This window comes from Uloborus diversus, chromosome 8 (assembly GCF_026930045.1).
Source record: "Uloborus diversus isolate 005 chromosome 8, Udiv.v.3.1, whole genome shotgun sequence".
Classification (NCBI taxonomy): domain Eukaryota; kingdom Metazoa; phylum Arthropoda; class Arachnida; order Araneae; family Uloboridae; genus Uloborus; species Uloborus diversus.
In genome coordinates this window covers 70,242,376-70,266,076 of record NC_072738.1, presented here as the reverse complement: position 1 = coordinate 70,266,076, position 23,701 = coordinate 70,242,376, and the positions used below count along the sequence as shown (strand labels likewise).

Below are 23,701 nucleotides of genomic sequence, written 5' to 3'. Positions count from 1 at the left end.
GGGGGCCTCAGATATTTTCCCTATAGACTATTTCAGTACAGATTAGAGTTATTAAAACTTGCCATTTTTAAGAACTTATTCATTAATGGAAGAAGAAATATTTTTACATTTTTGTAAAGAGTACAGTACTAAAAGCAAGGAAGTTCTAATTTCTAGGGGGAGGGGTAAGGAGTCCACACTTACCCCCATATGGACGCCCTTGACTACATACTCAAGGATTAATAATAATTACAGTGAAATCCCATTATAACAAACTTCAAAGGATTGCAAATTTTGTTCGCTGTAATGAAATTCAAGTAATTCAATGGAAATTAAATCAGGACTGAAAATTAATTTTATTGAAACGGATATTTCGTCCTAATGGGATTTCACTGTACTTAAAACTTTGAAGAAACAATAGCAATACTTTTTTACAAAGAAAAATTCCACTAGTTTCATCGTTTTTCATGCATTTTCAGGAGTTTATTCTCTAGTTTTCCCATTCTAGTTCCATCTGATTAATTCAGATTAATAATTATTATAATTTTGTAAGAAATGGAAAACTGAGAAGACTACCTACCCATTAACACCGGTAAATGCTCCCATATTAGAAATTGAGGTGTTGTTGAGGCCGAGTGCCATACTAGTGACAGGACTTACTGAGCCTACCCCACTCATGGGAGAACTTGCACTTGATGTACTTCCAGACATATTGCCTATTAACAGAAAAAAGAAAAAAAAGTTTTACTATCAGATTATCTCAGCATACTTTCACAAATAAATACCACTAAGATGAGCGTTTTAGAATGGTAACATGAATCATTTTCTTAAAGTTATTACATGTGAACAATGCATAAATATCATTTAAGGAGGCCTTTTCAATAAATAAACACAATATATTCAAAAAAGGGAGCATCAAAAATATTCCGAATCTCAAAGCTTGAGGTATGAGATTTTAGGTCAATACATAGCTCCTTTTGTCAAGTACTAAACAAATTAATCAAGTACCAAGATAAAAGGTACTTAAATACCTGTGACTGTATGAACATGGGTGCCACTCTTAAAATTGGCCAGGACTGAAAAGCGTGTGGCTCCATTTCGCGACCCCAAAATGTTGGCGCTTAGTTTGTTTGATGTTTTAGACATATATATAATGCTAATTTTTGATGTTGTAACTATATAGTAAAACCAAATTGTAAGATTAAGTAAAAATTAAAACCTAAATTAGAAAAATAACATATCATTGTCTAAGATTTTTAGGAGGTAAAAGTAGAAAAAGAAAATAATAATAAAATACAATTAAAAAAAAACAAAAAAAAAAAAAACTTATATTTGCTACTGCAGAAAAAAAAGCTTCAGATTGTATAGTTCATGTTTCATAAATCGTTCATATTTCATACAAAAAAAATGTAATTAAAAAAAATTCAGGTACAAGATTATTGGCTATAAGATGCGTTGTGATAAAACCTTTAACAAAAATTTCCATATTAATATAAGAATGGTTGAAATTAACAGATTGAGTAACTTATTTAGTTATTCCTTGGAAGAAAAAAAAAACAGGTTATCTTTTGAAAGATTTTTTTCAAAAGATAACTTTCAGACCTTTTATTCCTTTCAAAGTGAAAGATTTGTTTCATCTATAAAAATCATTTTGAACACAAGAAAAAAACAATAAGAAAAAAAAAAGATAAGCACATTTATTTATATAAAATTTGCCTTTTAGTTCAAATCAATGTTTCATCAGCGAAAATCATCGTGCCAAACATGAAACTTGTTTTTCAGCAGAGAAAGCACGTTTCCACTTTCATTTTCCCGTGAGAGAGAGAATAAACATAAACACTTTCACCTTCACTTCACTTCACACGAGCTGATCCGAGTAAACTCAGAAGAGGAGTGACACTCGCATGCCCAACGCTTTGGCAAGCTTAGCCTCCATCCTGGCATCAACGATGGAGGGACATCAAAATGCAACCGCAAAAAAAGGGGGTAAAACAGTTGTTTTTCAATTTCTTTTTTTAAGATGAAAAAGTTTTTTTTAAACTGATTTTTTTTTAAACAAAACAAAACAAAAAAAAAAAAAAAAAAATCCGATGGCCGAAATTTTTGAAAAGACAGAATTCCGTCCCCTGGATGGAAGTGTGGCAGCCATGTGTATGAAGTATAGGAAGCAAATTACAAGACAAATTTCCTGCTTAAATCTTAAGCTTTTTTTAAAAATTATACCGGAATCCATTTGTATTATTTCTTTTATGGCATCAACACAAATTTAAGCACCTACAAACATATAAGCAAGTACAAACATATTTTTGAAAACTGAATTAAAAAAACATCATTTCCAAAATATGTGCGTCTTTACAGTTATGAGATGTATTATACATGTGTATCAATAAACTGCTCAAAATAAATTCAAAAAGATAGCAAAATGCAAGTGATCTTTGAAAAGGGGAAGGGGGTAGCCAAATGCTTGATACCAGTCTAGAAAAACTGAGTAGACAGTGTAAGCATGAAATGAAATTAAACCTGAAATAATTCAAAAGACATAAAAAACACTATTGATTAAACACAAAATTATTTATTTATGGTTCAGGGGTTCAGAGTATCAGTGATGGTGAAAATGAAACACAATTCAAGGTTGTACATACAGACGGTGCTGTAGTTGGAGGAACACAGTTCCCAATACTTGGTTTTGTATGTGAAAATAATGCAAATTAGTTTCAAACCATTTTTCTTTTGGTGAGTCATCTCAAACCCCAAGGTGAGTTTCTTCAGACTTTTATCTTTTGCAAAATACAACACTGCATGCAGAATAAAACTCTGCCGACTTGAAATCCACATCGATTTTTCCGACTTTTCTTTAATGAGTTTTTTTTTTGCACTGTTGAATTTATACTCTATTTTTATTTTATTTCGTTCAAAAATAATCCGAATTATGATTATATATATATATATTTGTCCAAACACAATGGTTTTAACCGCATAATTCTTGGACAATACATTCTGTTACATTATTTTGCATTATACGCATGCCTAGCGATGTAATAAAATAAAAACATTTTTATTCAAAAAAAAAAAAGTTCCTATCTTTGCTCAATTTGCTTTATATGTTGTACTATTGAAGAAATAATAAGAAATATCGATAAATGAAAGTAGATGCTAAAAGATTGCTGCAGAGTTACAGCAAAACGTTAATGTTTCAAGTGACATGTGGCATCAAAGAAACACAAAAGTAAGCCTAAAATACAAAGAATTCAGCATTTAAAAGCCAAGGACATTCAAATTGAAAACAAATGCCTTAGCAATTGCAAATATATACCAAGTACTCTCCAACTGGTGCCATTAATTGGTTTTTGTTTCCTTATGGTGGTGGTTACTCTAAGAACAATTATTACTTTTCGATTTAAAAATCTTTTAACCCCTTAACAATCAAATAATTTTCAAGAAAACGGTCATAAAAGTGTATTTTTTTTAAAGAAAATGATATAAAAATAGTGTATGAACAACATGTGCATTCAATTTTTCATTTTCAATATTTTTTAGATTGAAATTTAAAAAAAAATTTAAACCTTTATGAAAAGTCAACAAGCAAGCCCAAGGAAGCAGCAAAAATTTAAGAAATATGTCTTTTAAACATTAAAAAGGAATTTTATCAATCTTTTGTGTAATATAAGTAAAGATAAGTCAATTTTTCTTGTGTGGTAAATTTCAAAGCTTGAGATACAGAGGCCAACGTCACAATCTGGTAAGTTAGTACCAAATTTCCTTTCTTCATCTCTGCAATTACATTTATAATGAACTGGTGCTGCCATCTAGTGTAAAAAGAGAGAAATAAAATGTATTCCGGGCAAAATAAATGAATTGGTTTTAATAGTTTTGTTGCGTTAATATTGCACACCCCAGCATGGCAATATCACGGGAGCGAGAAATGGAGGTTGAAACCCCGGCACAGCATTTTCACAGGAGCGAGCAGGAAGGGGTTAAGTATCAGAAGGGGTTAAGTATTAACCCATTCCATGACCAGCCCGAAACCCCTTAACGCGCATGCCGCAGATAACGAACGGAGTTGCTTTTTGCTACGTTGTAATAGCACTTTTTTCCCCATTTTGCTATCGGGATTTTAATGTTGTTTTTGCTGTTCAGCTTGTATTCGAAAATCGCTTTGCTTTATTAGTTTTTTGGCCCTGAATTAAATAGTGCAATAAAATACAAGGTTGCTAATATGTGCTGAAATATTCCTTAAATTTACACAGTACATAACGGGAAAATAAACAATTGAGGATAGGACAAAAAGCAATTATTTTTGTAACACTAATTATTTTATTCAATTATTATTATTATTTTTTTTTTGCTTTTACCTCAGTATATCATTTTTTTTTCTTTTTATACACTTAAGAAATCTTAAGAACTGTTAAATGTAAGATGATCTATCTTTCAAAATGGCGCAACAAAGCATTCTTCAAACAATTGACTGATCGGTACAACCTGTGAGTTGGACCTGTTGAATGGACAAAACGCTTTAATAACTGTGGGAATGATTTTCTAAGAGGATAAAAAGTATTCTTCGGTGCCTTTTGATACATTGTGACCCTTCAAAACGACCTATACACACAGAGACTGGTCGGTTCTTTTATCCTAATTCCGATGACTTTTAAATCCCTTCTGAGTGTCCAGATATCAGTTGCTCAAGCGTGGGAAGTATTTTAAAGATAAATGCTTACAAAAGATCAAAACTTGCGGCTAATCTCCTATTTCCCTAAAGGATACCTTTGTGCATGCAGCTAAAAGCCCCCAGCTGAGAGAGGAATCGGCCTGGGCGGATTCCCTAAGGAGGTGCCCCCCTTGGTGTCTTGTGGTCAACCCTTCCGCATTATTTTTGTACAACAAAACAGTTTGAATCAGAAAGGAATTTCAAAGCAAGCTTTACTGCTTGTACTTGGGAATATGTCTTCAGAAGAAAAAAAAAAAGAAAATTTTGCTTGAAATCGAGTTGGATTGTTTTTTCTTTTTTTAAAACATACTTGGATAAATTTTAGTTAGTTTCATAGGATTATTTTCTAATTAAGACAATTTGATTATTGAAAAGAAATCAAATGTTTTATTTCTATTTTTAAAATCTCATAAAAGAAGGTGCAATTAAAACATTGGAGCTATTTTAAAACAATAAATAAAATCTGAAAAAGAAAGGGAGAAAAGGAATGTTTCGTTTTGTATGAGTAAAGCGAAAAGAACTCAAGATATTATCATTTCATTTGTACTGTAGTATATATTTTATGTTTTGCATAGGGGTCAACTATTATGCATAATCAATGCGGTCGTCATAATTTTTGTTTGTGAAATTAAAAATATTCAAAACTGTATCACTAAAAAGCCATCAAAGGGTGCCGCGAATATAAAACGTTATAATTTAAGTTTGAAAATATCATGATTTAAAAATGAATAAATATTAAAAAATAATAATAGTATACAAATAACTAAAAAGCGTAGTAAACACATTATAATAATAAAAAAAAACATACTCGTACAAAATTAAGTTGTGTCAGATAATTAAAAAAATAATAGTGTGTAAAATAAATTATAAAATTTGTGGATTATGAACAATTTAATGAAGGTTGCTTGGGTAAGAAGGTGGATTTTTGATAACAAGAAAAAAATATTTATGTTTCTTTGCTTTATTCAGGCATAGAAATATTGGTAAATGTGTAAGGAAATATTTTCACACTTGTTCATCAGGAGTTCGAATGCCAGAATGCTAAGAAACAAAGCTTCCACGAAAAGATAAAAATATAATGCCTGATTATTTGAAGCAATACTCGTGTCCCATCTAAGAGTAATTGAAAGGTTAATATCTTAGTAAAATAAAATAATTTACAACAAATTTCGTGAAATACTGTAAGTTACATCCCTTTTGCCTAAGGATGATTTGCTTGATTAGCGCTCCCCTAAAAGCACCAGAACCCAACAGAGAAGCGCAATAACAGGGTTCTGCCCCTGGAAGGATCGCCGACACATATTCGGCCGAAGCAAAAACTGCTAAAAACGCCGTGACGACACAGGATCGTCGAAGGCAGTTAGGAACCACTTTCTTGCGACGAGCCTGAATCGGCCGGGGCAGTTTTAACACAAACTGCGCGGCCGATCCTGTATCGGCCGGGGCAAAGAATGGGTTAAGCAGGAAGGGATTATGCATCAGAATGGTAACGAAAGAAATATTCAGTAAATTACCGCCCATTAGCCAGGACTAAGGCAGAAATACATGAAATACACCGCCAGCTCAGTCATTTCCAGCTGAGAACTGCAGTTTCGTGCTTATTAGCAATCATCAGCCCGACATAGGAAAGTGACTGAGCTGGAGATGGAAAATCTCTTTAGGAAGCCAAGAGTGCCAAACAAACTGGTAGCTACCGTGTATACTCGAGTATGGGTGGAGAAATTTTGTCCAAAAAATAAGGCTCGAGATGGGGGGATCAACTTATGGGCGAGTAAAAATTTTCAAAAAATTTTTCTGATCAAAACACAACACGAAACGCCGACGTGCGATTACAGGTATGAGTCGCAAAGTTGATTGTGTGACAAATTAAACGGATTTAATAAATAATAATAATAAAACAAGCCTAAAAAATGTTCACAAAACAAGAATTTTTTTTAAATATTCATTAAGAAAAAAAATCAACAATTAAGAGAAATCGTAATTGAAAATAGGAAAACACGTTTGTTGACGCGGAAAACTTTCCATACAGAGGTAGGAAAATTTTACATTTCTCTTTCATTATTTTTTAAATATTTTTTTTCAATCAACGTATCAAAAAATATTTTGTGAACAATCACACGTCCTCTGTAATTTCAAATAGGTGAACAATACTTTTTTTTGCTTTGTTAGTGGCAACACTTTTCGACATGGAGTTAGATTCAGACATTTCGACGCTGCTGCGGACGATGTTTATGATGATACAAACAATGACGGAGAAGGACTTCCGCGAACTTTACTGTGCATCTGACTCGGAATCCGAGTTTGAAGCATTTTGATAGATCTTTATATTTTGCTGTTTTTTCTTTCGTAAATAAATGTGTTTTGTATGTTTGAATTTAGTTGAAAATATTTTGCGATTTTCTTTCGGAAGTTGGGGGTCGACTTATACTCGGGTTTCAAATTTTTTCCCCGATTTTTTTCTCTGAAAGTGTGGGGGTTGACTTATACGTGAGATTGACTTGTACGCGTGTATATAGGGTAATATAGATTAAGCACAGACCAGACGAGTGACCTAAGCAATGGTTCGGTTCAACTCGAAGGTTGATGGCAGGCATGGTATATAGCATGTAACTGCACTCCTCGGTTGGAAATGACTGAGCTGGCGGTGTATTTCATGTATTTCTGCCTCAGCCCTGGCTAATGGGGTAATTTACTGAATATACCATGCCTGCCATCAATCTTTGAGTTGAACCGAGCCATTGCTTCGGTCACTCGTCTGGTCTGTGCTAATTCTATATTAGCTACCAGTTTGTTTGGCACTCTTGGCTTCCTTATGAGGTTTTCCATCTCCAGTTCAGTCACTTTCCTATGCCGGGCTGATGAGTGCTAATAAGTACGAAACTGCAGTCCTCGGCCGGAAATGACTGAGCTGGCGGTATATTCATGGGTGCAAGTTTGGTGATGTGTTCAAGACGAAAAATATTTTCAGCCCCCCCCCCTCCGACACCTTAAGCATGTGTGCTTAAGGAAAAATTTATGTGTATAAATGTTGTAGATTTTAAATATGCCAGTTTTGGAATCTGTTTGATCTGAATTTTAAGCTTTTGACTTTTCTAACAACATGAACTTAGTTTAAATTGTAATATTTAAGCGTTTTGATATTGTAATTCCAAAAACCTAGAAACCGCCAATAACGGGGGGGTCTGGGGGTTTTCCCCCAAAATGTTTCTTAATTTGAAGTTCAAAAAACGCAATGGTAGACCATTTTGGTAAAATTCAAGGAATGGAGGGGATCAAGGACTCTCTAACATGAACTTTTTCAAACTGATAGTCCCAAAATCACAATATTAGGCAACCTTCAAAAATATTAGAGAAGGGAGGGGGGCGCTCTGGACTCTCCCTGAAATTGAAGCTTTAAAAACGAAATTGTACTCCATCTTTCATAATGTTTATAAGCTTTCTGAATGCATTATCGAAAGGGATGGAGATCAGGAACTCTCCTTTGGATATATTTCGAAACTGAAGTTCCAAAACGCAATTTTAGATGATGTTGGATAATGTTAAGGGTAAAAACGTTCAGGGCCCCCCGCCATTAGTTTTTTGCTGATCGTAAACATTTTTATTGCAGCAATAAAATCAATTGGTACATAAGATTTTCACTTTTGCAACATAAATCAGTTCTAATCGGAAAGTCTACCCAAGGTAGCGCAAACAAACAAGAAAAGAAGGAAAGGTAGAGGAAGGGTATGGGCGACTAATGATAATAAACTTGCATTATTCCCTCACACAGTGTTCATTTGAAAAAGAATTCTTTTATAAGATAGCAGGTGGTGAAATTAGCCATAAAAAAAACCTCTTCAGTGAAGTAGATCCATTTTTTAAACGAGGTACACTTTTCAATATTCATTAAGAAAAAAAAAAAGCAATAGGGGAACTGAATCCTTGCCCCAGGGAGGGCCCCCAAATCACATCCCTCTTAAGGCACTCAAATATAGCCTAAAGTGACGTTTTAAATATTTCAGCATCGAAAAATTTTCAGGAGAGAACTCCCGAACTCCTTCTTCTGAATTCACAACAAATGTTGTAAATTTGAATTTTTAATGCTTCAGTTTCTAAATTTTTGTTCTAGGAACAGTACCCTCCTCACCTATATACATGATTTATTTTATTATGATACTTTAATTTCGGAAACTTTCTGAAAGAAGCTTCTTACCCCCTTAAGTCATCCAAAGATAGCCCAAAACAGAGCTCTTAAAATTTCAGAAACGGAAATATTTCGAGTTGGGCGGTGGAATACCCCCCCCCTTCTTTGTGTTTATAAAAGGCAGTGTAAGTTTGTGCTTAAGATTTATTTTTCAATTGAAAGAGCAACTCCCCTCCTCACATCGCCAAAGACAACCCAAGGTTTTAAGACTTCAATTTTGAAAATGTTCCGAGAAAGACCCCCGAATTCCCTAACTCTTAACTCATTTAAAAATAACCAAAATAGCATTTTAATACTTCAGCATCATGAAAGAGGAGAGAGCCCCCCCCCCCCCCACATTGACATTGCCAAAGACAGCCTAAAAGTTTTAAGACTTCAATTATGAACACTTTTCGGGAGAGGGTCCTAAATTCCCTTTCTCTTAAGAAATTTAAGTACGGCCTCAAATAGTTTTTAATACATCAGCTACAAAACATTTTAAGGTTAGAACACCAAAACCATCTCTTATTAATTCACCAAAGATTGCCTAAATTAGCATTAGTTTTTTTAAGGCTCCAGTTTCTGATTTTTTTAAACCCCCCCCCCCCCCCACTTTTACATCATTAAAGACAGCCTAAACATTTTTGACTTTTAAATTTTTAAGAGTTTGTTGAGGAAAAATCCCGAACCACTCCTAGCTTCAAAAATGACTTCCAATGAGTTTTTTGATATTTTATTCTAGAGCCCTTCAGTAGCCCCCCCCCTCTTCTTAGATTGTCTAAGATACAAACGTTTTAAGACCTCAGTATCGTGGATTAATTTGCGGGCTTACCCTTTTTGCACAAGCAGCGTTTTTTCGTAAATTCGTGCTGTCGTTATTTTTCTTGTTTCCTTTTCTCTCTCTCTCTTTCTCCCACCCTATATTTCCATTCTAGCAAGTGTTAGATTGAAAGACATTGGAATTACCAGAAACATGACAAAAATGCAGGAAGAGTTGCCCATCGGTGTTTCAAACCAGCTTGAAATTCCCCCCCCTGATTCTTTCCAAAATTCCCATTTTCATTGAAATCTTTAAAGTCCCTGATAGTTCCTGTTTTGCCTGGTATGTGGACGCCCTTTGCTGTGGCATAAACACTTCATCCCGTCAGCAATCACTCTTAATCGGTGATTCAGATTCAACTGTAAGACACTTTTTTTTCAAAAAAAAAAAAAAAAACGCAAATGGAGGGGAAAAAACCCAAAAAACGAAAGGATGATCGGAAATAGAAAGAGAAAAGGCTGAATTTTCAAATACAAACGATTAATTCGATAAATCAGGGAGAATAGTGAGTAACTTCGCGGTCTGCAATGCAGTGAGTTGGAAATAACAGAGCAACCTAAAAAAAGTCAAATGGCGAGAGTCTAAAAGCAACTCCTCCAAAAACACATTGCAAACCCCCCCCTCCCCCATGAAGGAAAATCGAGAGAATGTCGACATAAACTCATGGTTACGGTCCCGTTAAAAAATAAAGCATATTTCTCAAACACTCAATTTTTCTATTTTAAGTAAAAACTGAAGGAAAGTCGTCTAATTTTTTTTCTGTCCCGACCTCCGTCTTGGAAATTTTGTCCAAGACAGAAATCCGTCCTGAGACGGAAAGTCTTGCACCCATGGGTGTATTTCATGTAACGAAAGGAATAGTATCATATTTTTTCAAAAAATGAATATAAATTATTCAATTGTACTGTGAGGTAATCCATAAATATTTTGATGTTTTTATTGTTGTTTTATTTTTTCAGTTTTAAGATATTGCTTAAAAAGTGAGTTTGTTTATGGTCTGATTTCTGCAAAATCCTAAAACCCACACAACCACTTCTCTCAAGTTCTGCGAATATTTCATTCCTCCACTGTATGAATTATTACCATCGCATTTTTTTTTTGGATTTCTAAACATAATTTATAAAATATGATTTACTTAAAAAAATATATATAATTGATAATTGCTGTTTAGCATAAAAAATACCTCCAGCAGCAAGACCATGAATTCCTGCATTGCCACTATTACTACTAGCAGCTGCAAGTGCAGTCAAATTTTGCATCATCATAGAATTAATACCCACTGTAAAATAAAATAAGACTAAATTTTATAACATTTTATGTAACCACAAATCGACATATGACATCAAATATTTGACATAAAAAGTTCAACTGTTAGACACATGCCGGTAAAAAACATAATAAATATACAATTACTAACAAAAATATCAGATTCATTATGTTATCAAAGCTGCCAGCCTCTTTTTCAAAAAATGCAGATTAAAACAAAAACTATTTTAAGTGAATCCTGGTTGCATATGTATTTTTTTGCCTTAGCTCAGGCATTTAAACATGTTTTCCAGAGAAACTAAAGTTTCTTAACTTGACAAGTTGAAAATAAACTCCATACTTTTGTACATTAGTAATACTAATTCACTGCATAATAGATATTGAACTCTATAATTTAGTGTACAGCAAGTGGTGCACATTGGTAATATTAAGGTGAATTAGTATTACTGATGTACATTTCTGTACATTAGATATTGAACTCTATAATTTAGTGTACAGCAAGTGGTGATGGATCAAATTATATTTGTATGCACTAACAAATCAGCAGAAAAGATGGATTGCATCAATTTTATTTTAAGTAGGGTGAACTGCCAGTAACTGATGCTTTAGTGGAAGTTTCTACAAGAGTTCTATTTAGTTTTCCTGATAAAGTCATCGGGAAAAACACTGATTTTTTTTCTTTTAAAAATATTTCATGAAAAATGTATCAGGATCAACATTAAAATAATCAATTTTCTGTTTTATTTACTACCATTTAAACTATTTTCAATAATATTTGAGAATGGAGATTTCATTGGTAATTGAACACCTTACATTCACTTAATGACCAGTGTTAGTCAGTAATTGGCCACTTTTTCCACAGTAACAAAATCTACACTAAAAAAATCGGGCCATATCTATGTATGTATATTTGTCCATCTAAAGGTAACTTCTGTTTGGCAGTTGGGTGGATGATGTCATCACATATGAACTTGTTGATGGGCAGGGCATGTGTCAGTGATGACACATAAGGGTTTTAAAAGAATAGACAAATGCTTCCAAACTTAGCAAATTCGTGGAGCCAAAAATAAGTTCCTAACATTTCTTTAATATCTCACCAAGCTCATAGAAGCAGAAATGACGTCATCTCTATATGAGTCGCAGCAGAACCCGACTAGTCGCCATATATGCAACCATAATGCCTAAATGTTGAAACATAGTCATTAAATATTATATAAATAATATTTCATTGTAGTGGCTTAGGCAGGCACCAAGTCAGTTGTCGAGCTCTCCTCCCTTTATTTCACCCTTTCCAATCTACATTATTCCAATTTCAGAGCCAGTCATTTTTTCCCAACTAGTCTGACATACTCTCTAGGCAACCCTGATAGTTTTTTCTACTAATAGTGAATGTTTTTTTAAAGAAAAAAAATCAATCATAAGCTATAAAATTATGTCGATAAGTTACAAAATTTTAAAATGGTGTTTATAGAGAAACATATTTACTTGTAGCCAGAGTAATTTATTTAGCAAATAAATGAACAAATAAATATAATAAAATTTAAATTTCATAGCTTACCAGGATTATTTGTTGTTAAACTAGCCAAAGCAGCTAAGCTTTGAATGTTTGCTGCATTAACATCTATGAAAAATATTTATTAAAAATTAGTACAATATTCTCGAAATTCATAAAAGCAAATATTAAAGATACATACAGGACAAGCACATGATCAAGAATACCTCATTTATTGCTGACCTCACTAAAATACGACTAATAAGTTGAATTATACATTTCAGTTCGTATTGTCTGATTCTCTATTAGGCAGTTTGATAAGATTTTGCGACGAAACATTTCTGGAAAATGCTCTAAGGCAGTGTTGATCAACAGCTGTTTTGCCGAATCGGCACCAACCCACAGGAAAATTTTTACTGGTCATTAGAGATTTTTACTTGTTCTCTAAAAAAATTACCTTTTTCCAAAAATAACAAGAATTATGTTTATACCACATTTTTACATTAGTTTTGTCATAACGTTTTACTATTGTCTCTGAATTTTCTCAATGTTTGATTTTTCTTTGTATAATAAGTACCATAACTTGTCTGCACATTGAAATATATGTTTAAGCAACGAATAATACTTTTGTTATACTTAATATGATAAAAATGTCACATTTAATTTATACAATAGTTCTTTAATTTATAGCTAATGGTTCTTCTTCATAAAAAGAAAAAAAGAGTCACCGGTCCATGAAATTTTTTCATGCATTTTTACCTGTCGGTGGTCAGAAAAGGTTGAGAAATGCTGTTTTAAGGTGTTGTGTTTCGATTGGATATTATTACAGCAATCGGGGAAGTTGCTGGTGAACACTTTTGGATCCCGTTTCAGAAAACTGACAAGAGGCAGTGAGAAGCAAAGGGATGTAAGTGGACATTTTCCACGTTTTGGGTAAAACACATTTCAAGTTCTAATCCTACGTAGGCTTTCATTGAAATTTTTTTCTAAATCATGCTGTACAGGGCTCGAAAATTATATTGCCCAACATGTCCAGGGCATGTAAAAATTCTGATCGGGCATAAATCTTTTACCCTTACATGCCCAGCTGGGCATGTAATTATTACAATTTTTAAATTAAGTATTTTTAATATTTTAATGACTTATTATATACTATTTACTTAAACTTTTTTTATGTTGTATATTGAAATAATTCTTGATTCAGATATAAAGCTGTGAAATTAATTTTTTGTGTGATAAATGCTAGACAACAATTCAAATATTTTTATTATTATACAAATAAAAAACCTGGGCATGTAAAATTTTTAAGATTTTTTTAGTCCTGATGCTGTATAGCAGTAGCTACCACGGCAACAAGTATTATATCTTGCACCTAGAGAGAGTAGAGGTTTACCTACCATTTCTACTGGTTATCTTCAATTTTTTAATTTTGCCACTTACATCCCTTTGTTTCTCACTGCTTCAAATGAAATCGAAAAACTGTCACATGATCATTTCAGCCAACTTCTTCAAGTGAAAAAAAAAGGAAAATTAAAAACTGATTAATTGCAAATGAAATGATGTCAAAAAAGTTATGTTTTCTAAAGGTCCTAAAAAAATTTCTTTTTTGTGTATTTGCAACATTTTGCTACTATTGTAACAATCTATATTGCTCTACCTGGGGCCACCTTGCATTTTATATTAAAGCTAATGTTTCCACTGAAATATCATCTTATAGTTTTTATCATTGTCATTATGACTTACACAATTTGGACCAAATAATGGTCATTTCAAGATGTATAAAAAATTTTAATATTAAAAGGATGGTACATAATCTGCAGAAGAAGTCAACTATTACCTCTAAGTCATCTAATTTTTATATTTGATGAAATTGCAATTTTTTTTTTCAGCTTTGATGCAATAATGGTCAATTTCAAACCATGAGCGGATCCTAAAGACATTGTTTGCTTTTTGCATGACAAAATATATTTACGAAAGGCAACTTTTACTCAATAATACTATGCATATGTCAAGTTTTCATTCCCCCTTACCCTAATGCATGCTAACTTTGAGATAAATAAAGTAGCAAGAATTATTTTGAAAGATCATGCATCATATAAGTGTCTTGATCCCAATTCTAAAAAACAAAACAAAATGACAGCATTGTGACATCTCACAGGACACTGTGACACATTTATGATGGAACTTTGAAAAAGTGGTGCACCTGTTGGATAGTTTTATTTTTTGAAACTTCCAACCAGTGGAATAATGCATTGAAATTAGTCACAAAAACATCAGCTATGGTTTGTAGTGAAATCAAGAGAGATAATTTTATTTAAGTCATATGAGAATCTGGGATACATATGTATGCCATAACTTGACGCTAAGGTTCAATACTGTCAGCAGTCAAGATAATTAGTGTTTCCTCCCAGGCAGTTTTAGGAGGGCTCTGCACCCAGTCTCCTTTTTTGTATTCCTCAGTGTACCTTCTTGCCTGTTTTAAGTTTAAACAAAACTTTATTACAAAACAGCCTTTTATTTGGAAAGGTAAAGATTCATGCAAGTCTGGCCTTGAAACGTAACTCCCTTGTTTCCCTTATCAATTATAATTCAACTTGAAAAATAAATATGAATTTCATCAGTTTTTAGCAGAATTTGTTTAACTAAAACTTAAAAAGCTTTTATACTATTTATATAAAAAAAATATTGTAAAAAAAAAAGATTTTTGCATGCGTGAAGATAAAGATTCACATGAGCCCATCCTTGAAATGCGACTCCTTCGTTTCCCTTATCCACTAGAATATAATTTGAATATAAATGTGAATTTATCAGTTTTTAGCAGAATTTATTGAACTAAAACTAGAAAAGCTCTATATTATTAAAAAAAAATCTTATATAAAAAATATATGGCTTTGTATGCGCTTAGTATACAAAAAAGTTAAAAAAAAAAAAAAAAGCACCTTTTCTAGTAAAATTTCAATTTAAAATGCCTTTTTGACTAAATTAAAGTGTCCTAGATTCATGCATAACTTCTATATTAAACCAGAGGCTAAGAAAAGGAACAAGTTATGTTTTAATAAGTGAGAAATGCTTTTACTCTAGTAAATTTTTGTGTTTCGATAAGAATCAGTCTCCGAGTGGCCCCAAATCAGGAATAACTGGAGTTATCAGAGATTTGAAAGATTTCGACTGGTACCATTGTGACTCACAGTAGTTCTGCATGATTTGTTGTGCTACAGAATAATGTATAAAAGTAGGCAGAAAACAATCTATTTAGAAGATTATAAAAATAGGAGGGGTACTTCACAATCCCTGGGTATTGTGAAAAAATGTTTGCAAATCTATTGCATTGTAGGAACAAAGATAAAACATTTTAAATTATGATTAACTCTGAGCAACTTACCTGATGTATGATTTCCTGAGTTAATTGTGATCCCCCCTTGCCCACCTATACCCTGAAGACCAAGTGCATTTAGCCCTACAACAAATAAAAATAAATGTTAAAATATTTTATTGGAGTAAATTTTTCTTCAATGTATTAATCACAACATCTGATGTAAACGATTTCAATAAAGAATTTAAAGAAAAAATAAATCATATCAACTTTGTAGTAGCAGGGGGGGGGGGGGGTCAGGTTTTTAAAATAAAATATTTGTGTTTTGTATCTGAAATAATGTTGTTTTAAATTTTAATATTACCAATATTGCAGGAGCTGTTGCTATAAAAACATCAAAGTTTATACAAAAGACATTTTGTTGACAATAATTAACAGAGAATAGCGAAAGAAAATAGCTCCTGAATTAAAAGTATTTATCTTTAGAAGCAAGAAATTAAATAACACATCAAGTGGAATGCATATTTACTAAAGAAGAGGCAGAGAGGGCCATTTTAAAGGTCTGTTGCATTATCTATTACCTTCGTCACTCCATTAATGGGGTATTCTAGTCTAGAAATTCAAAAAAATAGATTTTTTTTTCCTTCCATATTTTCAAAGTTTAGACCTTTAAGAATAAGCTGCTCAGAGGGTTTACGGAAATTCAAACTATTTTCGAAGTTACAGTTAATTTTGTTAAGATAAATTCTTTCTTCTCAATATATATTTGACATCACTCCCCGAGGGTCCAAGTACTTGTCACCGAGGTGACTTAATCGCATACGGGCCCCGGGTATATATTTGGCAAACACCCATCAATATGTACGTTCCCCGTGCACTGTGTATTTTTTCAGTGTTAAATTAAAATTTTAAATATAAAACAGATGAAAAAAAATCAAAGAGGAAGTACTTTGCATTTGGATAGATAAAGAAAAAGCCAGCAAACGAGATCAACTGTGTAACAAATGCTCCGAGGTGTGAGCTTCCAAAGAAAGCAGAACTGCTCTTATGGCTGAAAGATATGCCAAAAATGTAGCTTTTGAGGCATAGGAAGAAACAATGCATAAGGTAGGAATGGCTGCCCCCCAAAAATATAAATATAGCATACCATTAAACCACTCAGACTGCCCGAAATACAACTACAAATTTTTAAATGCATTTTTCTCGAAACTACTTTTTTCAATGTGGTTCACAAGAAGTCTAAAGTTCCAATGCACCGATTTATTTGAAAATTGTTAGACTTTCTTAATACTATCAAAATTGCCTCCAATTAGGGGTTTCTGTAATATTTCTAAAAAATTACAAAAGTTGAAAAAAGGAGACAAAAATGACCCTTTTTTTCCTTCAAAAAGAGGCCATTTTGTGCAAAAATATGTCCAGACAATTCTACATCCTTGTTTAACAAGACTCAACCATAATTTCATGCTTCAGATCACCAGGAGGATTGAAATCTTGTCAACCAGTAGACACTTTTTTTCCCTGACTCCCCACTTTGTCGGCCTCTACCAAAGGTGTCCATATAGGGGGGCAAGGGGGGGGGGCTAAATCCCTTCCCCCTTGAAATGAGAACTTCCTTGCTTTTAGTGCTTTTTTTTCTTTGCAAAAATGTATAAAAATTTCTTTTCCAGCCATTAATGAATAAATTATTAAAAATGTTAAATTTCAATATCTCTAATCTGTACTGAAAACAGTTTCCATGGGGAAAATATTCTATTAAACCATGGGGAAAATTTTTGAGCCCCCTCCCCTCAAAATTTTGCATATGGGCACTCTTGGCCTCTACTGATTTCAATTTTGAATTCATTATTCCACTATTATACATTTTTGTACTTCTCGAGCATCAATAAAAAACTGATTAATAATTGATAGTAAAAATGGTTAAGTTTTTTTTTTTTTTTTACTTTGCTCGCAAAATCGCTTCAAAATCAAGCCTCTAGACTAGAATATCCCCTTGATAGAAAAATTAGAAATGACAAACCAAGAAGAGCATTTTTTAAAAACACTAAAATAGGTGATTGGAACCAACACGCTACAAGTAATGAAACTACTGTAGTTATTTTATATATAAATATAGATATATTTTTGTAATGATTTTCTGGCAACTACTACAAACTTCCGTTCTGTAACGAAACAAGTTTCAAGCATTTATTGATGGATGCAACACAGTTAAATTCTAATACAGTAAAACCTGTAAAGTTGACCACCTGTCTATGTTTACCGCTTTTGTCAGGAACGGAATTCATCCTATCTTATATAATGAAGGAAAACCTCTGTAACTTGACCACCTGTCTATCTTGATGACTAATGTACACCAAATTTGGTTTGGAGTATTGTAAAAACCCCTTTGTAAGTTGACCACTTGGTTTATTTTTTTAAATTTAATGCACCAAATGATTTTATTTTATATTATTATTTATTTTATAGCTTTCCAAGGATATTTTCTATGTCAGCCCAACATTTTACTAACTAAATAAAACAGCAGCATAACTAAACTTAAACCTCAACCACATATGAAAACTACTAAGAACCCTTTTATTCTCCAAACTTATTTTTCATTTGTTGTTCTATTTGAGATAGCCAGCCTTGTACTCTCTGTTCAATGAAAACAGGTGTCAGTAGAAAAGTACAAACATTTTTTTCCAGTTGCAATATTTTGTTGCAACACTGGAATTGTGCCAAAGAGTAAATTTACTTGCATTGCAGTATTAGGGATTAAGAGATATGACATTTTCACTTTCAACTGCCTTTTGAACTATGAGAGTCCATCTTGTTGTTCTTTGTGCTATAGTTTTAAATAAAATGGCTTCAAAAAGAAAGTTAGTTGAACTTGAGATTGATAAAAAGTATGAAATATTAAAATTAATTGAAATGGGAGAAATTCAGAGAAAATTAGCTGACACATATGGAAATTATAAAACTAGTGTCTAATAAGTGCACCAAACTTCAATAAGGAATTATTTTGTTGAACAATAGATCATCATGGTTATAAATGAATATGAGAAAAAAATAAAGCGAAAAATTTGTTATTTTTGAATAGCTATAAATTTTTAGAAACTATTAATATCATATAAGTAACTTTTTAACACATTATACGTCATTCTGGGAAAATTCTCTAAAAATATTTGAATAACATTTTAAAATTTTTGTTTCAAAGTAATGTTAAACAATAAATATGAGTTGAACAGAAAGAGTTAGTGTCAATTAGTCAAAAAACAGGGTTGCCACGGAAGTTCAAGAATGAAATTCCCTGACATTTCCAGGTTTTCCAGGTGGTTTTGAGAAAAATTCCAGGTTATTGATCTCCACCTTCATTTTGCAACATTAATATATACATCTCAAATTTTGATAAAACTTACCTCATTTTAAAACTTTACAAACAATAGTTACCAAATTTAATTTACTCAAGCTGAAATAATCAAAAATATGTACTAAGGGTGGCTCTTTTTTTTTTTCTTTCAGCTCGAGTCCAAGACACCCTTTATCTTTTTTTTAACCTACTAATAGTATTGTGCTGTAAAAGTTTTAGCTTCTTACTCAAATTTTAAGAGGGTGCTCAATGACCCCTTAATTTAACATTAGCTCTAGCATAGAAAAAGTCACAAATTTAGAAACATTTAATTTCCTCAGCTGTTTTTTTTATGTAAGTAATATTTTATTGCAATGAATATGCATATAACTCGTGTAGATTATAGTATGTAACATTGTTTTTTCAGTTCAATGTATTTTTTTAACCCCCTCCTCATACTTATGAAGTTTGAGGGAGGGGGTCGAGCACCCTCTTTCAGTTGGAATAGGAAATTAAAATTCTTTCAGTTATTTACTATCCACAAGTCTAAAAACATTGAGTGGTGTCCTGTTTTCTAGGAGAAACCTTTTTTTAAAGTGTATTTTTGAACTACCCTAAAGTACTAACACAAGTGAAGCAAATGACTGTAATAAACAATTAATGTAAATGTTGCATATCTAATTTTCAATAGCGAGGAGCCACTGCCTTACATCAAGTGAAAGAACAGCAAAATTAACAATTGTGACATCTGTATCACAAAAATAAAGTTAATAGCTAAAATAATCTGAACAAAAAACTTATGAAACCTAAACTTTTTCTATTATTGCCTTCTACCCCTCCAATCCATTGAACTCAAAGCGCTTTTAGACTTTGGCCTGTAAAAAAATCATGCATCTTTTAGCTTCACATATTTCCCATGTTTGTTGCTCATAAAACAGGAGTGCTCCCCTCCCCAATATTTCTGAAGGCCTTAGCGCTTTTTTTTTAAATTTTTAACTCTTTTTTTATTTATTTTTTTTAGCTATTTATTTATTTTTAATTAGTATTGTTTTGAAAGAAAAGTGTGCTCGCTCCCCAATAAAATACACACACACAGATGAAAGTAATAAAGTAAAATAATATAAGTAAATAATTTGAATAAAAATAAAGTAAAATAAATAATTAAAAAATCCCCCCCCCCCAAAAAAAATTTTTTTGATGGCGCAACTTGCGACATAATCACTCCTGTGGGCACCCTGTCATAAAGTTAAATTTTGAGCATTGATCAGAAACTTCTGATGTGCAGATTTTTTTTTAAATCGGATTACTTTTATTTAGAAAGAAAGAAGCGCATTGGAAGTCTTTAAAGATCACTACCAAAATACTAAAAGATTAGCGATACTTCTGTAAAAATGAAACTTTCTAAGTTTAAAATTGTCTAATGAACTAAATTTACAAAACAAAATTGTTTAGAATAATACGATTTCCTTAATTAATTTAAAGAAGTAATATAAAATATGAAAAGATTATTGCAGCTCATCAAAAACTTCAGTCGCACTCGCAGACAAAACAATGTACTGTGCATCATAACAACTTCAGAACTGCTGACGTAAACAAGCAGCGTTTAAACAGAGCCCGCTCAAAGGAGGAAGAAAAGAAGTACCTTCTGCGCATGTCCGCCACGGACTGCTATGGCGTAGCCTACGAGAATCTGTGCTGTTGCTTCAAAAAGAGCAGCGTTTCATCCTCGTAGGCTACGGCTATGGCGCACGCAGCAATGGCAGAGAGTTGATAAAAAGAACTGCTGCAGGGGGGGGGGGGACAGAGAGGGGAAATGACAAAACCAGGAATGGGAAGGGAATGGCGGCGAAAAAAACAAAGCTGAAAGTTTTTTTTTTTGACGTCACGGGCTGCGCAAGAACGATAGGAAATATGCAATTTTTCATTTTCCCTGACATTTCCCTGATTTTTCAGCCATTTTCATTTTCCCTGACAATTCCAGGTTTTCCCGGTGCGTGGCAACCCTGAAAAAATGAATACATGGGGCAAGAAATGAAAAAAAAAAAAAAAAAAAAAAAACACATTTCCCCTTTTATAAGTTGACCACCTGTCTAAGTTGACCACCAAAGTACTGCACTGCAAGTGGTCAACTTACAAAGGTTTCACTGTAATTAAATTCTCTTTTCTCTGAAAGTAGGGGAATTGACTCATTGTAGATGAGGTTGCAGGTGTGGAAGTGACATTTGTCAAAATCATCATGGGAAATCATAAGAATGTTTGAAAAAAAAAATATAGACATTTACTTAAGATTAATTTTTAGAGTCGATTGAGAATTTCCCAGGTTTACTAGCGACATTTCAAAATTTCCTCAGAGTTTCTGGTTTTCAAATGGAGTGGTCATACTGAAGTAAAGTTTGCACTGTGACCCCCATCTGGCTTTAGTTAGCTCCCTGCCCTCAGTTCACATGAATGATTCAGTCACTTGATGAATATATATTCCACTATTTTTTAAAATATTTTTTTAGTATTTCAATAAAATTTTTAGAATAGTTCCAGTATTTCTAACATGTAAAAATGAAACAAAAATAAATTTCTAATATTAGGCAATTTTAGTTTCAGTAGACTAGCCATCCTTACTAATGAATTTGGTAAAAACAGTTTAGAACACCTTTATGACAATCAGCTAAAATATCAATTTTTTTTTCTTAACTTCAGAAATTTTTTTTAGATCTGCCCATTGAATTCATGCAGACGCTTGAAAAGACCAATAATTTTCTTAGACATTTAAAACAATTCAGGAAATTAAAAAAAGACCAACTTATTAATGAAATGTGCTCTGATATAATGGATTATACAATTTATTTCAACATCTCTCCTACCACACACACACACACACACACACAAAAAAAAAAAAAAAAAAAAAAAAAAAAAAAAAAAAAAAAAAAAAAGAATCAAGTAATTTCATACTTAAAATAGAATGATTTCAAGCACCACTAATAAACAATAATTTAAAAAAAAAGTTCATACCAGTATTCGTACTGTTTGGAGACTGGGCGGCTGCCAGAGCTGCAAGTTGTTGCATATTTAGAGAATTCATTCCTTAAAAGAAAAATGTCCTTTAAAACAGCAAATGGGTAGACAATAAGAAACCAAGTAGCAATTGAAAAGTCAAAATACTTTCATGATTCATTAATAAGAACATGAAAAAACCCTACCTCCAGCAAGTTGAGGTAGACTAGTGAAATTTCCATAGCCACCGGTTTGTGCTTGCTAAAAGAAAAATATATACAGGTATATACAGGGTGTTCCATTGTAACCTGCAAGATCTTTATTTTCGCAACAGTTAGTCCTAGATGTATACTTCTGATTGCAAAAATGTTCGAAACCAGATGCAGAGTTAAGATATTGAAAGTTGGAAGTAAAAATAATGAGTCAAAAAATACTAAATTTAACTTTTTATAAGTACCCCTAGGTCCCCTAACTACTATTTAAAGAAATAATTTCCATTGAAAACTATTACTAACACAAAAAACTTGACATTTCTGTGACCAAAACTCAAGGACATATTCCTGTTTCAAGTTTTAAGGGACCATACAGAAGATGAGATTGGAACGTATCGCTCTTTCAGAAGAATGACCGGCTGTCAAAGTAAGAAAAACAAGGTATTTATAATTTTCATTGCTATTCAAAAATAAATGCAAATGTTATGCCGTGATACGCAAAGGTACACTACAAAACCTCGAATAATTTGAAAAATCACACCCTATGTACACATCAGGTGTTATTGACAGAGAGTGAAAAGTGGTGTAAGTCACAAAACACTGCGTTTCATATCTCAGTGAATATTGGTCCCACTGATTTCAAACTTTTTGTGTTAGAATTATTTTTCAATGGAGATTATTTCCCTAAATATAAGTTAGGGGACCTACAGCCCGTATAAAAAGTTAAATCTTGTATTTTTTTGAGTCATTTTTACTTTCACTTCAAACTTGCAATATCTTAACCTTGCATCTAATTTTGAACATTTTTGCAATTGGAAGTATACATCTAGGATTAACCCTTGTGAAAATAAAGGTCTTGCAGGTTAAAACAGAACACCCTGTATAGCATAACGTAATACATATACAGTAAACTCTTGACTGTCTGCAGAACAAGGTGACACAGTAACTGTGTATAAAAGAATTTCTTGGATAATCCACAAAAAAGTTTAAAACAATACTAGTGTATACAAAAGCTAAACAAAATCAGTAACACTCACACATATTTAAGCTCTAACTAAAAACAATAACAGTGTATGTAAAAACAAGGGAAAAAAATCATTTTACTACAAACAAATTATTCACATATAAATTAAATCAGGCAAAAAGTATGAAGCTAAGTTATGCCAAAAATGTGTAGGAGAGGGGAATTTTTCAAACAAAACTGCTCCGATTACTTGTTTACAGGCAGAAAGAGCGTAGAACTAAAAATCGGGTTTCAACGGACTAGACAATCACAGATTTTTTGACGTAGGAACATCTGATGTTATTAGGGGGGGGGGGGGTGAAGGAGAAACTATTTTTAAAACTTGGATTATAAAAAAAACATGCAAAAATTCAGACTTTTTTCTTTTAAGGTTGAAATTTAATGGTCCTCTGTGGCAGATCCTGATAACATAGAC

The 23,701-nt window shown here is 32.5% G+C and overlaps 1 protein-coding gene across 3 annotated transcripts in view; it reads right to left on the bottom strand.

Moving 5' to 3' along the window:
- The window catches only part of LOC129228158 (CUGBP Elav-like family member 2), a 110,222-nt gene that overhangs the window by 31,703 nt on the left and 54,818 nt on the right, over positions 1-23,701 (bottom strand). For all 3 annotated transcript variants that reach the window (XM_054862811.1, XM_054862813.1, XM_054862812.1), the window contains exons 9-14: positions 22,257-22,311; positions 22,069-22,140; positions 15,807-15,881; positions 12,491-12,553; positions 10,850-10,945; positions 560-695 (exon numbers count right to left, since the gene is read on the bottom strand). In XM_054862811.1, the coding sequence (XP_054718786.1) occupies positions 560-695; positions 10,850-10,945; positions 12,491-12,553; positions 15,807-15,881; positions 22,069-22,140; positions 22,257-22,311 (497 nt within the window). The remainder of the gene's footprint in view (positions 1-559; positions 696-10,849; positions 10,946-12,490; positions 12,554-15,806; positions 15,882-22,068; positions 22,141-22,256; positions 22,312-23,701) is intronic.